General features: G+C 43.1%; 1 protein-coding gene across 3 annotated transcripts in view; it reads left to right on the forward strand.

The window, feature by feature from the left end:
* PPL (periplakin) overlaps positions 1-14,779 on the forward strand; it is a 453,724-nt gene that overhangs the window by 296,369 nt on the left and 142,576 nt on the right. For all 3 annotated transcript variants that reach the window (XM_069210696.1, XM_069210694.1, XM_069210695.1), the window contains exons 10-12: positions 6,105-6,227; positions 8,098-8,244; positions 9,535-9,686. In XM_069210696.1, coding sequence (XP_069066797.1) covers positions 6,105-6,227; positions 8,098-8,244; positions 9,535-9,686 — 422 coding nt within the window. The remainder of the gene's footprint in view (positions 1-6,104; positions 6,228-8,097; positions 8,245-9,534; positions 9,687-14,779) is intronic.

The following is a 14,779-nucleotide window of genomic DNA, read 5'->3' on the forward strand; positions in this document are numbered from 1 at the left end:
TGATTGGATAGATGCCTAATATATGTGTAATACCATGCATCTCCTGATCAACATCGCGCCATGTACTTGATGAAGAAGTTATCTTTCAGTTGTTCTGATTGGATGATGTATTTTCACTCTTTTTTGGTTTTCATGCATAAAAGATTGTATTGGAGCTCCGCAATTCAGACTGCTTGGCCTTGGCCTTTCAAGCCACAGTATCCGTGCACGTATTATTAAATATTTCTGCTTGTACCTTAAGGCTGGCTGGTCTCTGGTTTGTTCCTGAGGGCAGATAGAAAAGGAGGCTTCAACAACTGTGCCAACCCTGTGGCCCGTTCTGATATTTACTTCCTCACCTTGCTTCAGTTCTAGGATTTAACCAAAGATTAGTTACTGATAGTCCAGAATATTGTCCCTTCATGCAAGAGGAGAAAGAGTCTATAGTACCCCCAGAATAACTTCCCAGTAGGCTGAAATTCATTCAGCCATGATAGTGTCTTGCACTGTTTAAGTAATAATTTGAACTTTACCTAATACTGTTTACAACCTAATGTAATACACTGATAAAAGTGCAATATCTAGGTAAAATATATGCATCATATTAGCTCTGTTTGATGGCTTGTGTAGCTATAGATACACATTCTCTGCATACTGCTGCCATCTATTGTTGGATCCGGTAGTTTGCAACTTGTTTTTGTTTGACAGTCTTTTGAGTCATGGGACATAGTGACTCCTCTTGTTTGCAATGCACACGATCCTCAACTCCATCTTCAGATTGTTTTCTTCCACTGTTGGGTCTGGTAGTGTTCTTTCGGAGCTCTGGCCCGAGATCGTTTTAGGCACCTTTGATTCGTGAAACATCTCCAAATCCGTCGGTATTGTTTCAATAGCGTGATTCTTTTTAACATTACGTTCCAGGGTAAAAAAAAAAACTGTATAAGTAACTCATTCGTTCGAGGCCCTTGGGGCGGCAATTTTCTCAATTTGATATCATCAAGAATGAAGAACTGATGGAACAGATGCCATTCTGTTTTTGTCCGAAGTGTCACTTCAAATTCCCTCGGACCGATCACCATCAGGTCTGTAACCTCTGCCTATTGCCAGAACACCGAGAGGAAGAGTATGAGGCCGGCCAATCTTTCAGGTCGAAGAAACCTTTATGAGACCAAAGAGCTTGTCCACACAAAATGTAGAGACAGGATTTGGAGGAAAAGTCCTATATTTTCGGCATGCAGGACGTCATGTTGGATTCGGATTGGATTGGAAGAGGAGGCGTTTTTTGTCCAAGACTCAGATTCAGAGACCGAAATGACTCTAGAAATGAAGGAGGGTCCTACCGGGTCAGCAGGCAGTGAGTAAACATGCCCCTGCCTGACCCAAAAGACTACATGGCACATGGAAGCTGTCGAGACCCACTGCTTTCTGGCCATGGCAGGCATCGAAAAATCTGTTTGGATGCCCCACAATCAAGCTGAGCACCGAAACATAAATCTAAAACTGAAACTTCCATTCCAAGCCGAGTGTCGCTGACTCCAGCACTGAAAACGTCCACACCATACACCGAAAAGACTGCCCGCATCGGCACCAACATCTTGGGCATCGAAAGTGAAAACCTCTTAGGTACCGAAAAAACTTGATCTGAAATCTAATTCAGACCTGAAAAAAAGGCCCGGAGCTGATTCTTCAGAAAATTGAGCAACAGCTCCAATGGAAACAGTCCCAACTACATATGCAGCCTCATTCTGGAAGGGTACTGGTAAAAATTACTCCTCCTAAAAGACAGCTCACTTTTGAGGAAGCTTTGGATACAAATGAATCTCCACCAAAACAAAAAAGAGTGGACAAGGAGCCGCAGGCGATTCATCTACCTTTACCTTCATCCCCTCCACCCATTACCCCTCCACCACCACCACAAACCCCATCTTCACAACACTCTATAAAAGACCCATTAGAAATGTCTCCACAAGGGGCTCCTCACCCAGGTCAAGATATCCATGAGATTAGTGATGATACACCACATTTCCAGGAGGACATAGATCTATGGTCACAGTATGATGTGGACAAACACATCAATCCTGATGTAGAAATCTACCAAGTTAGGCCTTCACCACCTGAAGACACTACATATTTTCAAGAGTTAGTAGGGAGGGCTGCTACATATCACCAGGTACCCCCTGTAGGAAGCTGGTCTGGTGTGTGGTGGTTACCTATGGTACTTTCACCTTATACCAGGTCCAGGTATCCCCTCTCAGTGAAGCGTAGGCAGTGTCTAGAAGCCAGGCTCACTAGTGGTAGCTGTGGATGAGCAGCCAGGGCTTATCTAGGAGACATGCAAAGCTCATGCAATACCACTAGAGTCACACAGTGCTTACATACAAGAAAGAAAACACTTGGTTGTACAAAAATAAAGGTACTTTATTCTTGGAACACAGTATAAGCAATAGTAGCCCTGGGATAGCCAAACCATATACTAAGAAAGTGTAATGCGAACACAGGGCCCTCACTTAGGTAAGTAAATTGTGTAGAGGGGAGCTGGGAGCACTAGGAAACCACACAGGTAAGTAATGCAGTACCCCCCAGCGACCAGGAATGAAGTAGTAAAACACTGGATTTCCCTAAAACCACCACAAAGGATGAAAAGAAGAAAAAGAAGACACCCAGAACAGCCTACAAGGAGCCAGCAATGGATTACCGAAGATGGAGACCTGTGGAGAGAGGGGACCAAGTCGAGAAGTGTCTGTGGAGTCCAGGGGGAGTAGGAGTTACTACCCACCCGGAGCTACCTTTTAGAGTTGGTCGACGAAGAAGGAAGACAGGTCACCAATGCAGCACAGAAGCTGGAGAAGAGTTCCTGATGTGTGCAAAAGGTGTCCCTTGCTGGAAAGTGGGTTGCAGATGGGCGTTGGTGAAGTATTTCCACTAACAAGCCTTGGCAAAGGCAAATTCACAGTTGGAGGAAAAGAGGTGCTGTCAGGGACCAGCAATGTCCAGGAGGACTCTACACAGGAGGGGGAGTCATAGGGGACACTCCGCATCACAGGAGGCCCACAGGAGCAGAGGCAGCACCCACAGGACAGGGACACAGAAGTCGCTGAAGCAGCCCACGCAGCGCCACAGAAGTTGCGCCAATGTCACCGAAGGACCACGCAGAAGCCCAGGAGTTGCAGGAGGGAGTGCTGGGGACTGGAGATACATGATGCCTGAAGTTCCTCTTGGAGGTGAAGCAAACAAGACTTGGCAGCTGGAAAGGACGCGGTGCACGGGGCTGCTGTCTTACGTGGAGTGGAAAGGACTTACAGTCACCAAAGTGAAACAGCTGGTAGGGAGGACCAAGGGAGACTCTCCGGGCCACCATCCATGATACAGGACCCATGCCAATCAGGATGAGGGGAGATCCACGCAGCCGGTCGTCATTGCAGCAAGGTACCTGTGGTTGAAGGGGAGTGATGCCTTCACCCCATTCCTTTTACTTCTTCAGCAGGCTGAAGAGTTGCAGTCTTCTGAGGATGCATGGCTGGGTAAATGTTGCAAAGCTGGCAGGAGCCAGAGAAACAAAGTTGCAGAAGAGTCTTGTTCCAAGTTAGCAGCGATGTTGGTTCCTTGAGGGTCCAGACGCAGTTCCAGTAGCCAGAAGTTGAAGTGGAGGTTGCAGATGAATCCTGCTGGAGTCTTGCAAGCCTAATCTGAGGACCTACCCTGAAGGAAGACCCTGTATAGCCCAAAGAGGGGGCTTGGTCACCTAACCAGGTAACTACCTATCACAGGGTGCCTCTTATGTCACCTGCCTGGCCTGGCCACTCAGATGCTATTGTGGCGCTCTGCTCCACTAACGTAAAAAATTTTACGCTATTAGACCAAAAGTTCAAGGAGGCCCATATCTTACAATGGGTGCGTCCTTTTAATGCCCGCTTTTAGCAGGTGTTATAAATTATGCCAAAATGGTGCTATGAATTTTTTTTGCTGGCCTCCTTGCGCCGAAACGCCCCATTTGCATACATTATGCATGACACATGCATAATGTGGTGCAAAGGGTTACAAAGTGACACAATGCATGCATTGCACCACTTTGTAAATATGGTGCAGGGAAAAGGCCACCTTAGCTTTAAAAATACAAGCATTTGCAATGCAACGGGTCTCACATTTGCTCGATTTAGAGCTATAAGCGTTGTAAACTCCTAATGGGACTTTTCTTGCCACATAAATTGAAAGAAAAAAAACGCGCAATCTTACTGAAATTGAAAACCAAAAAAAGTAGCGCGATTACAACAGGGTCGGAGCGCTTGTGCGCTAAGGTGGCGCTAAAGAGGCGCAAGGGGCTCTTAAATCTGCCCCCATATCTCTCTGAGCTGTTTAAGAATCCACATTAAGAAATAGGTTTTTGCAGCAGGTGCCTTATCCTTCTATCCTATTACAACATGGTGTATGCTTGTGGGCAAATATTGACAATTTTTTTTTTGTGGTTTCATTTCCAAAACAATAATTCATACGCTGGCTGTCATTAAATCTGCTTCTTGTGGCACTGCTTGTTGTTTCCACCCTTCAGGATCCCTGAAACCTGCCACTAATTTGTGAGTTCCCAGAGTAACTTTGTTCAGTTTCCATTACTGGTCGTAAGAAGAAACAAAGGCTGGGAAACTGTGCACCTTTGTTTCTAAAATAACACCTTCTCGTTCTAATTGCACTCTCAAAAATTCTATTAAAGACTAAACAATACTAGTCAGCCTACACTAAGCCATCTATTAACAGGGAAATTGGATGGTGCTTGAGTAAATCAATAATTTATCATTTCTCAGTGGTGAACATTGCATAAGAGAGAAGGCTACATTAAACCAACAAGGGAGCAGTAACGTGCAAACTAAGTCTATGTCATAGACTTAATTATTAATAAGAAACAAGACTTACAGGGAATCTATAAACGCGGAAGCCAGTCACATCAGAGGCTCATAAAAAACATTGTTTACACCACAAACTGAATTCTTTCTAGACCATCAAGGAACAGAGCTGTCATGGGCATTTGAATATTAATTATTGTATTTATATGAAAATAATTACCTGCTGTGCCAGCTCTGCCAGGCTAGAAATGCGTGACCTGCAAGTCTCTAGGTTGTTTCTGATCCCATTTAGCCATCATGACAACTGTGCACACGTATTTCCTAATCTGATGGCACCTGGGCGTTCGACGATGTAGTGCTTAGCCTACGATGTGCACAGTAGGAAGCTATAAGTATCACAGAGCTATCTTTCCTGAGGTTCACGCCTCTGAGAGTTTCAAGCAAAATGCTTCTCTATGCCTCCACAAGTAATGTCCTTGTAGTAAGAGTTTGTGAATAAATATGTTCACACATTATCAGTTACGTTGATTGGGCCTGGTAGGCAGGGATCACTTGAGTATCTTTCCCTGAATCTTTTTAAGGAAAACCTGGTGAATGGTTCTGTGTCAACAGCATATCGTTCCTTTTCGTTCTTTCCTCACTGGACTTGGGAGATGGTTCTGGGTCATGAGGAAATCTACCTTTTTGGCCATTGTAAGTGGGGCATGATGTATGATTCTTGGATGGGGTTATTACCTTTCCTGTTATGCCAGTGTATGTGGAGTCTGGTAGGAGTCCTAGGTCTACAGGATAAAGAATCGCTTCTTCATAGGACTTCATAATGAAGCGCCTGGTTTTGCATTCCAGAAGCAGATGGTACTCTTGTGTTCAGTCACTGTACATGGGAAATTGTAGTTGCTTTATGGTATAATTACCCAGATGCACAAGTTAGGTTTATTTAGGTGCTGCAAAGTATGTCCAAAACCCACAAACTAGCTATATGAGACTTTTGAACACATGTAATAGTCAAACATATTTTCTGCACCCAACTACAACTTAAGTTGCAATCTTAGGAGAATCCATTTGATATCAGCTCTGAACTAAAGCATTAGCTTAATGTAGCTCTTACTCTAATTACAGATGATAACATAGTATATTTATTTCTAGCAGAGCCTCATGGGAAATATTTTAGGTTTGATAATGGTTTTGGAATAAAATTATATCATCTCTCCACCTAGTCCATGGGCATACCATACATGTTGTTGTCGTCTGCTTGATTTATCATGCAGTTGTTGTTTTGTTCTGCTGCAGTTCCACAAAGATGCAAAGGATGCCCAGGATCTGTTGAAGAAGGTGGATATGGAACTTGATCAAAAGTACAACCCCGACTTCAAGGACAAGTATCAGATTGAATCTCTTCAGCGGGATTTGGATGTGAGTCCACTAACCAGCTTTGAGGGAGCAGGCGACCTGTTCAGAGACAGTGGGGTTGTTTATAGACAGTGCGCGGTGGAATTGGGAAAAGTGGGATAGCTAAATAGACTTGAAATCGAAGTATATGGGATCAATGTAAAGGGCCAAGGGGAACATGAAAATAGGATTCATTTCTGGTGACTTTAACAAGTGTGCACTCATTTTGTATACAGATCAGCTGACAGCTTATTTTTAGGTCTCACCAACTAGACAGTGCAAGCTATTTGTTTCCAAAATGATCTGTTGTCAGCCTACTGTGGGCTACAGACCACCCACTGCTTATCATTGGCTGACGTTATTGTCACTCACATTTACTTGCTTTCTATTCTTTAGCCTGTGTGGCTTTTTCTTCCTCTTCTTTTGTTTGCTGTTGGCTTGGAAAATAGACTCATTACCTGTGTCGATCCTCTGCTTACTTTTCAGGCACAACTTTTTTTCTTTTTTGTTAAGCACTCCACAGGACTGCATGTATTTTCCAGCTGTTTTCTTTGTGTCCTTCTCCCCAGACCCTCATCAGTGGTGCGCTTGCCATCATGTGCTTCTCCCACCCATTAGCATTGCTTTCTTGTCTGGTTCCCATTTGGGTGCTGCTTGCCTGCACCACCTCAAGTGCTGCTTCTCCCATCCTATCCCCCTGCTCCATTTTGCTGCCCCTAACGCACAGTTGCTGTCTCCCCCCAATACCCTGTCATTTAAAAAATGTTTTAAATTATGTTTGGCAGAGGACCAGGCAGCAAAGAGTTTATGCACTACTTCTATTTCTTGTTTTATTTAATATCTGTCTCAGATCAGTGTAAAAAAGCCACTTCTGTCATTTTGTAGGTACACATAGGTAACTGCATGCACTCCTTCAAAATGACACAGCTGCTGGCCTATATCATCCCACTTTTTTAATGATATCTTTTCGCTTTGTTGTAAAGGTTCTTGTTGATGCTGTACAGCATCGCTAAAAGACATTGGCAAAGCCAACAGGTCTCCGAGGCAGCGTGTAATAGCTTTGTGTATGATTGCTTCATCTCTGTTACCATCCTTCCACCTACTGTCTTCCCGTAACCTTTTAAATATTGTTGACCTTTCAGCTTTCTATTGTTGAAGATCTTTTGTGATTAGTATCGTTCCACTGTTCACAATTAGGAAACTTCTTTTTTTTTGTTTTCGGCATTCCACCAGAGTACATGTATTTTCTTGCTCTTTCCTTCGTATGATGTTTTCCTCTTCACAGATCCACCTTCCCTCCACTTTCCTCCTGTCGCCACCTCCTTCACAGCTTGTAACGTTGTTCCTCCCACACCTCCAGCTTTTTTCTTACTTTTTAATTGTTAACCTCAACCTAGGCCCCACCCTCCAAGCTCTTCCATTGCTGCCCCCTCTGTTTCGTTGTGCACTTGCATTTATTTATGAAAACATTTTTTTATTTCTGTGGGATGGCCCTGCAACTGGCCACTCCTATGCCACTGATGCACTTTGATTCATATTGTGTTTTAATTCACAGCTCCAAGATTCGTGCCAGTCATCTTGGAATGGTAAACTAAAATAAAAAAGGCAAACAAAATGACCTCTATGACACATGCTCATGCGTACATTATTGTGTTGCAGATTTTTTTCTGAGTTTTGATGATCGTGTTCTGGTGTAGCAACCGAGCATTTTTTTCGCCCATGCTAAAGTCCAGTAACGCGATTTAAAGGCGAGACCTATTGGCTTTGCCAATGTTCTTTCACAATAACTGTGTTCCTCTGTTTTCTTAATGCTAATTGTTTTGCATTGTCTCTTTCTTCATTTCCTGTTTTCCTCACTGTTTCCCTGTCCACTGTTTTGATGCTCGGCTTTTAGGAGCAGGAGAAGGCCCTGGATAAGTACGATGACGTGGTGAAGTCCCTGCAGAAGCGTAGTCAGCAGGTGGTGCCCCTTAAGTATCGGAGGGAGACGCCCCTGAAGCCCATCCCCGTGGAGGCTCTCTGCGATTTTGACTGTGAGGAGGTAAGCTTTGAAGGAAGCAAATATGGTGGAGAAAGAAGAGCAAGAGTAAGATGCAGATATTGAGAAGAAAGCCACACTGAAATGTGTGAGCAGGGGCACAAGCAAGAAGTAGAAAAGCAGTCGATTTGTCTCCTTTCAAGGAAGTTCCCTGGTGTGCAAGCTTAACTCATCATAGCACACAAAAGAGCGTAATTTGTTAAGAATAGTTAGTGCCTGGAAGAACCTTTCCAGAGTAGTGCAGGAGTTGTCTGGAGGGAGTGGTGGTCATCGATATTCAGTCACAATGACAGGAAGAGATCCTACTGTTAGTGCCAGTAGAAGTAGTCCTTGTAGTGTAGTACTAACCCTAATATAAGTAGTTTATGCAGCTATTGTCATTACAGATCTTGCATTTTTTACTTCGCTTATTTTTTGAGAGCCTTAATTTGCAACCTGAAGCCGCCTCCTCCGCTTCCACACTGTGAGTGGAGAGCTGTGCATTACTGAAAGCAGCTCTACAAGAACGCATGTCAACACAGCCTCAATTTCCCCACCAGTGGGGATCTAAAGAGACCCCAGCTGAAGGAGGAGAATGCGATTGGTAGCATAGTAGTGCCACTTGCCTTCCAAGGTACATAAAAGGATGAAGATCACCACCACGGAGAGATCACAGGGTTCTGACAGAGGAAGGAGTAAGCGGCTATTGTTCTCACTAAAGGTTTCCTTTGAAAGCGTGCATAACGATACCATTAGTGGTGATACTAGGACAATAACAGTAGCAGTAAATGATTAGTGTTGGTACCACTGGTGGTAGTAGTAGTAGTTGGTAGTAGTGCTCTTGCAAATAATTTTGGCACTTTAAATAGAGTTCCTTTTTTTCACTGGTCCCCTGACAACTGTGACTATTTGGTGATTTTAGTGGCAATTTGGGATCCTTTTGCCGGCGTATCCTAGTGAGTTGTCTGGCGTTGCTTTTCCACGGAACCTTGAGTATTACTAAGAGTGGTAGTCCCAAGGGGGAGATGGAGACACATTACATATTAGTGGTACTTTTTGATTCATTATTGACCAAACCAGGAATGCACTATTTTGAAATGATGGTTGTAGCTTGCAGTGTTTTTCAATGTACTGGTTAGCACATGCTGCATCTGGTGTAAATATTTTGGCGACAGTAGAGCTGTAGTTGGTGACCTTTGTGTTAGGGAACTGGAGCACAATAAAAACAAGCAGAGGAAAGACCATTTTTCATTCGTTCTAAACTGGATCAAGACAACCTATGGACCTGCTCTGCTTTTTCTGTGTTTTCTCCAGGGTCAGCTTTCTCGTGGACAACGCTACACGTTGAAGGCCAACAAGGGAGAGAAGTGGGAAGTGGCTGATGCGTCTGGGAAGAAATTTAATGCACCTGGAGTATGCTTCAATATCCCTCCCACAGACCCTGAATCAATTGCCTTGGCTGACAGGTAGGTTATAGTAGCAAGCAGATGTGTCTAAATCCCGTTTTGGTGTGTCTGTTGTCAAGGTCTTCTAATTTGCAGAATACAAGTGAACATCCCACTGCTTTGGGAGACCACTGTAGAACTGGTGCATCATGGACCAACTATGAAACAATTGAGATGCTTAATATAAGTCAGGCTATAAAACGTCAGACATCTACACTTGTCGGGTTACTCTTAAAATTTGAAATAGTTTTTTGAATTGCAGTTTTACTCCTGAAAATCTTGAACACATATCCTAGAGTACTCCAACTGCGCAAAGTGTGCTCTTGTGGTTTTCCAATAGGTGCAAATCTGTATGCATGAATGATGATAACCAAATGATCTTTTCCGCATGTAACTGTGTTACTTTTGTCTCCAAAGAGAACAACATTTTCTCTGTTGAGAAAGTACTTCACATCATTAACTATGTGGTGAATTTCTGTATTTTCACACAAAAGAAAAGCACCTAACATGATTAATATTAAATATGTTTCATTAGATATTCATTACATTCAAAATGCCTGTGACCACAAAAATCTGCAAATGTTATGTATAAAAGCCTTCCCACCTTCAAAAGCCAACCGTTTCTGCCACGTTTCCTAACGCTACTACAATTCCAGGACATTATGGTAAATTTACTAATGCAGATTGTGTGTTTCACTCACCTAAGTACCGCTTATGTGTGCTAAAAGGTACTAAAAGGTATAGGAATCAGAACGAATGTCTTTAGGAGGTTTCCTCCAATGGGCTAGTCCGAGACAAAGTGCAACACCTGCTTAAAAATGATGTTAACCGTGCCTCTCGCAGATAGACATCTCTCACACAGTGAGGCAGCAGCAGTTCTCATTAGCATTTAAAATATTAAGCCGTAAGGCAGTTCCACAAAGTTTCTGCTTATGACAAACATTTATAACACCAAATTTAGGGAGTAAAATACTGGGAAAGTCTTACTGGGCATAACATCTTTCATAAAGAAACTTGTGGTTGAGTGAAAATGGCCTGAGAGTACTTGAGGAGCTGAACCCTCTTAACATCATGAAACTCATGGTGTTCAGCAACATTTTGTGCACTGTGATGTTGGAAAGTGCAACAGATGCTTTATTGAGACTATAATTTCATGTTTTGAGAGAGCTAGAGGGTGTTGTCTTGTACATAAGGGTCAAGAAGATAGCGGCGACATCTAGTAAACAAGCATTGGCAAAACCAATAGGTTTCGCCTTTATTTTTTCTTTTGCATTCAAAGATTATAAGTATTAGATAGCTTTGCAAAGGGCCTTCCACTGCACGGTAACAGGTGTCACTGTATTTTTAGTACTTTTTTAACTGTTTGTGCCAGAAAAAAAATGTTGGCTAAAATTTGCAGATTATGTAGCAGATGATGGATTATGTGTCAAATCTATAATTATCCAAAAATCTATTGGTTTTGTTAATGTTCTATTCATTCAGCAGGCAGCTCCTACTGCATATGCCGCTTACTGTGTTATTATTGAGGTTGATGTGCTTCATTTAGGAGAGAGTCTGTTTTACAGACAATAATCATGGTCATCCGCATCCTGGCTGTTTTACACAACTCGGGGTGACCGGAATAACTGAGATGAAAAGTTTTTTTTTTCTCCAGCTTGAGGGCATTGTGTTCTCTCTGTCCTTGGACATAAAAGCTTCCCGTACTGGCCCTCCGCTTTCCTAGTTTCCTGAAGCTCTACTCAGGAGCCGGCAGCTGAAGCAATAAATGCAAAAAGCTGTAGAAATGTGTATTTACATATAAACCAGGTTGGCATGTGGAGGGACATTTGAATGGATAATAGCAACGTGTGGTTTATAGCGCTTACAAATGGCAGAAACGGAAGCGCTACGGTGAGCTTGCTTTAGGGCTCCCTGTTTATTATCACATGCTGGTGACAAACAGGCATTGGCATTAACTATCCCAAATGAGCTCATGTTAGCATCAGAAGAATGAATGGGTGAGTCATTTAGGACACAACTGGAACGTCTGAATTCGGGGTTAGAAAGACATCCATTGGGTGCATATTCCCCTCTGGTAGCACGCTGAAATATACAGGCACTTAGCTACTGGCCTGACGATACACGTAATGATCACAACAAAGACACACATGCGGAAGAGGTGCCATTGAAGTAGAAATACGTTTCACGTATTTTTATTTCTGTTAAAAACACAAGCCTCTGATGTCACCAGAAAAGGCAATCACAGAATTGAATTGACACAGGCCTTTGCGATATGCATACCCTAGCCTGAGTATGTCAACAAAAGCGTATCCACTTGGAGAGGTTTACCATTTGTACCCCCTTTGCAATACATAGATACACCAATGCTGTGAAAAGGACTACACTTTTAATGGATTGTTGTCTGGCCAGCCGATGGTGGTGTGCAGAGTGGCAAGTATCAGCAGTGCATGTCTCTGTAGAAAAGTACATATTAATTAGATTGTCTCGAAGTTTGGGAGCAGCATCAAGGGAGGGCTAAGCAACATGGGAGGTGCGTGGGAGGTGGGGAGGTGGGAAGGTGGGGTACGACACGAGGGATGGAGAATGGACTGTGGAGTGACTGCAGAAAGTAAAATAAAAGAAAACCAACAATCTCTCCGTGACTGAAAATTAATGTGTCCTTGTGTAACGTAACTGGTGCTCATGTAAAGTGCTCCGTTAGCCCTATCTAACATTGTTTTTTTAAAAAACGGAGAGCAGGGAGAGTGCAGGCTTTAAAAAAAAAAACATCAATTCTGTGCAGGAAGAAGATGGAACGCATGTTAAGGGTGGGGTGCTGTGTGACGGCTCTGGGCCTGAGGTGTCACGCACAGCTCCCATTGTTTGCATGAGGGAGCTTTAAAACCCGGGCTGCCGATTAATGAAGACAATTGCCTCGGATTGTGGGAGCAGCAATAAGGGAGGGCTAAGCAATATGGGGGCTGCGTGGGAGGAGGGAAGGTGCAGTGCGACAACCGCGGGACGGAGAGTGGATTGTAGAGTGCCATGCACTCAGCAGAAAGTAAAATAAATGAAAATCACAATCTGCATGACTGAAAATGAATGTGTCCTTGTGTAATGTAACTGGTGCTGATGTAAAGCGCTTCGACACCTTTGGGTTGAGTTAGCGGTATCTAAAATTGCTTTGTTTAAAAAAAAAAAGAAAGAACGGCAGGACAGGGAGGTATTAGGGAGCACTAGCAGTGGGAAGGGCGGGAGGAAACCAGGGAGCAGGGAGAGTGCAAGTTAAAAAAAAACATTGATTCTGTGCAGGAAGAAGATGGAATGCATGTTAAGGGTGGTGGGCTGTGGGACGGCACCTCTGGGCCAGGGGTATCACATACAGCCCCCGTTGTTTGCATGAGGGAGCTTTAAAGCCCAGTCTGTCGATTAGTGAAGACAAAGCAGCCATGCAGCTTCCAGACTCTTTGAGGAGTGAAAACAGCCTGCTAGGAACATTTTTAAATAAAAAAGTACCTCCAGATGTGCATAGCTAGCAGAAGAACACTGGCCAGTAGCCACTGGCAGTGACCAGAAGTTGTACTTCGGCGAGGTGCCATGACATGGCATGGAAAGCCAAGCAAAGCAGGGAAATGAGAAGTGACACTAAAAGTGACGACATGCTGACCTTTAAGAAGCAGGGAAAGTAGAGCAACATTTGAATAGACCAATGGTAAGTTCAGGTAAGAAAGGGGCAGGTTCCAAGCTCCTTCTAAGATTTTTTTTTCATCAACAAAAGATTTTGCAAACGCAGCGCACAAGCACCCTAGCAGGCGAAACCTAAAAATGAATAGCTTTCTACCTGGTGACATCTCAGTGTGAAACAGTATTCAAATAATGTGCCCCTGAGCAGAAAGCATCTCTTTTGATACAACAATAGTATTTATATATTAAAAAAATAAAATATGTTAATTTTGCTGCCTAAAAGTAGTAGAGCAGATATGAATCAAGAAAAAAGTTATTATCATTGTGGACATTTAACCCACATTTTTCCACTAATTAAATCCAGCAAGTCAGTCAGTGGGTTAACTACAGCAAAAACCTATTGCACCAGTGATCTTGTTTTTGTAGCGTGAATCTGTTCTCTGTATGTACTGCAGCTAATTAAACCCAATGTTATTGTTCATTTATCCATGCAATTTTATGTATCTTACTTAATCCAATTATGGACCTCATTATGAGTTGGCTGATAGATTCTGGTGTGTGTAGTAGCTTATGTTACTGCAAACTGCATCCCCCAACAAATCACCTTATGCCTCATTTTAGGAGATAAACTCCTAGTAGGTGCCGTTTGTCGCACCCAAAATGCTGCCATAATGTTATTTAGCAAGTGTGATAAATATCACACCTAACAATGTGCTACTCAGAGTGAGGGTTGCAGAGTTAAAAAGGCCTCCCTCAACCACAGTGCTGAGCCATTTTCTTCACATTTGAGACCATTCGGATTTAAGTCTTCATGACTTCTTTTCCCTACTAAAGATGGAAGTCAAATTTGAGGTGAAAGAGTTGGTGATATAGAGTATCCACCAGAAATTTAATCACCAATGGTAAGTAACTTTTTCTTTTGATGGATACTTCTAATCTCAGATTCTTCACCTTGTAAATAGATACTATAGCAGTACCTTGCCAGGAAGTGGGTCTGTGAACTGGCTCAGACTAAAAAGTCATGCAGGACTGAGCAGGTAAAGTGCTCTTCTCGACAAACCTGACTGTCAAGACAATGATGCTTTGTGAATGTAGCCACGTCACAAACATCCATGAGAGGCACTCCTTGTGCCAAAGAGTGGCAACAGCTTTGGCCTTGGTGAAATGAGCCCATTAGTTGTCTGGGGGGATGCTTCTTAGTCAGTTCATAACAGATCTTTATTCAGAGAACAATCCATCGAGAGGTGGTCTGTTTTTGCACTGCCTTGCCCTTTTCTGCTCCAGGGAACCCTATAGAGAGCTGATTGTTCACCTGATGTTGTTTGGTGTGGTCTTTATAAAACCTAAATGCCCTCTTAGGGACTAAACAACGGAGTCCTTCTTCTTCCACAGACGAATAAGGTAGAGCAAAGAATGACGGAAAGCTGATAGCCTTCCTGACATGAAACAGA

This window comes from Pleurodeles waltl, chromosome 10, assembly GCF_031143425.1.
Source record: "Pleurodeles waltl isolate 20211129_DDA chromosome 10, aPleWal1.hap1.20221129, whole genome shotgun sequence".
In the NCBI taxonomy this organism is placed as follows: domain Eukaryota; kingdom Metazoa; phylum Chordata; class Amphibia; order Caudata; family Salamandridae; genus Pleurodeles; species Pleurodeles waltl.